Consider the following 2285-nt stretch of genomic DNA (forward strand, 5'->3'; position numbering starts at 1 on the left):
AGAGAGAGAGAGAGAGAGAGAGAGAGAGAGTTAAAAAGAGAGGAGGTAGGGAGACCTTTCTTTTCTAAAAGAACACTCAGGAGAGAAACCGAGATCAGAACATTCTGAGCTACAAAAATGTACCGATACTTGGAGAGGAAGGTAAATATTTTTACTTTTAAGTAATTGTCTCAATTGTAATGTTTTACACCCCTAATGGCGCAAAATAACTTATTTAGGGAGCTGAATTTCTAGATCCGGTTCGTCATGAAGAAACGAGGCTAAGCAGGATACAGTATCTCAGCAGATTGAAAGGTAAAGACACTTTATCACCACCTTTCACTGCAACCGAGGGAATTGAACTTATGGCTTCTACATACAACAGCAAACCCTCTAACCACCACACCATAGACTCTTGTTCATTGGAACTGAACCATTCTTTTATATAGATATCTATGATATACCCAGAGAAAGGTTAGAACAAATAAATATGTTCTTGGTTTCAAATGGCGGGGCATGCTTGAGGGTTTTCTATGTTGCTGTTGTTTTTTGTTTTTTTACTTGAACAATCTGTTTTGTATCAAACTTACTGCAAACATATATCTATTATGACTGTGCGTGTCTGTGAAGGCTTGGCCCACACAGAACAATTGTGTTTGCTTGTCTCTTGCGGGAATATTGATGAGGGGAACAGGAAGTGACATACTGAACCGGAACTGTCAGCACGGAGAGGCAAATGCACGCGGAAAGTTCAGAAAGTAGGGGCACATTTTGATGACGTCAATTTCCGACCTCATGTGCTCTCAATATTTCGTCTTTCATAACTTGTTCATAGTTTGTTGACGCAAAGAATGACAACTGGAAGTTTTGTGCCATTGATAAAGATAGACAGACATATAGATTGATAGATCTCTATGTTGGGGATGGCGGTGCTGTTAAAGTGATGCAATGATGTTGAAGAGATTGTGATGATGTTTGAGATAAAGGGGCAATGATGGACCGGAGGTGATGATGTTTGAGAGACTGTGATGATGTTGAAGAGATGGTGATAATGTTGGAGAGATGGTGATAATGTTAGAGAGATTATAATGATGTTGGAGTGATGGGGATGATCTTTTCAGGATGAAAAAGATGCTGGGGAACTGTTAATGATCTTGAAGGGACATTGACTTATCTGTGAGAGTCTCATCGACGTTTAAAACGACAATGTTGGAAAGATAACATTTAAGATTGAGGTGATCTTGTAGAGATTGTGATGATGTTGGGCAGATTGTAATGATGGTGTAGTGATTGAACCGCTGTTGGAGAGATACCGATAATGTCTGGATCATCGTGGGGATGTTTGGTTGATGGCAAAAATGTCGTGGGGCTCCTTTAGACCAGTGACATACCCCTGAGCGTCCCGTCCCCTCCTATAGCTATGATGTTAGAGATCCCGGCCTTCAGAAGGTTATGGACGGCCTTGAGGCGGGACTCTCGCTCTGTGAAGCTGGGACATTTGTAGCTGGGCATGGGAGTCAGGGGAAACGTTAGGATGGCCACGCGGATTTGGTAGAGGTGGGGTGGGTGGAAAGGAGGGGGAGATGGGTTATAGATGTTGAAAACTCTGCTGAAACATTTCTTCTTTTACCATATTATCATGTTTCTTTTTCCTGACTATGATGTTGATTTTGCTGATAGTATTATAATTATTTCAGTCATATTATTATCCCTGCAGCATGAATTATTACTAATACAGTTATTGATAATACTGTTGCAGAAAATAATGAATCGCACCTGAAGCCGTCTCCACTGACCTCTTGAGAATGGTGCCCCCGTGGCCAATGACGTCACTGGTGCTGATCCAGGTGGCCTCCACAATGTTCTCACCCCCGTCCACCATGCCCTTAAAGCCCTGCTTGATGTAGTAGACATCACAGCCTAGGTACATGGCCAGACGTACCACGGCGCGGATACACGCGTTCATGCCCTGACAAGATATAGGCAAGTGTTCAAGATCGATTGGTTGATTGATTGGTTTGCTGGTTGATTGATTGATCGATTGATTATTAAATTATTTATTTATAGATGATTTGCCGAATGAGATTGGGGTGGAGATAACTTTTTTAAAGAAGGAAAAACGAGTGAGAGGGCATTTTCATAGGGGAGGAAAGGATAACACTTTCTTTCAAAGAAACAATAGCATAACAGCAACAGCGTCCTCATCATCATCATCATCATCATCATCATCATCACCATCATCAGCATCATCATCATCATCATCATCATCATCATCAGCAGCAGCAGCAGCAGCAGCAGCAACAGTA

The 2285-nt window shown here is 41.8% G+C and overlaps 1 protein-coding gene across 1 annotated transcript in view; it reads right to left on the minus strand.

Annotated features, from left to right (window-relative positions):
• LOC101850972 (ATP-dependent 6-phosphofructokinase) overlaps positions 1–2285 on the minus strand; it is a 9582-nt gene that overhangs the window by 6816 nt on the left and 481 nt on the right. The window contains exons 2-3 of the mRNA XM_013085329.2: positions 1776–1948; positions 1371–1483 (exon numbers count right to left, since the gene is read on the minus strand). Of these exons, the coding sequence (XP_012940783.2) occupies positions 1371–1483; positions 1776–1948 (286 nt within the window). The remainder of the gene's footprint in view (positions 1–1370; positions 1484–1775; positions 1949–2285) is intronic.

The sequence above is a fragment of the Aplysia californica genome, unplaced genomic scaffold (assembly GCF_000002075.1).
Source record: "Aplysia californica isolate F4 #8 unplaced genomic scaffold, AplCal3.0 scaffold00365, whole genome shotgun sequence".
NCBI classification, from domain to species: domain Eukaryota; kingdom Metazoa; phylum Mollusca; class Gastropoda; order Aplysiida; family Aplysiidae; genus Aplysia; species Aplysia californica.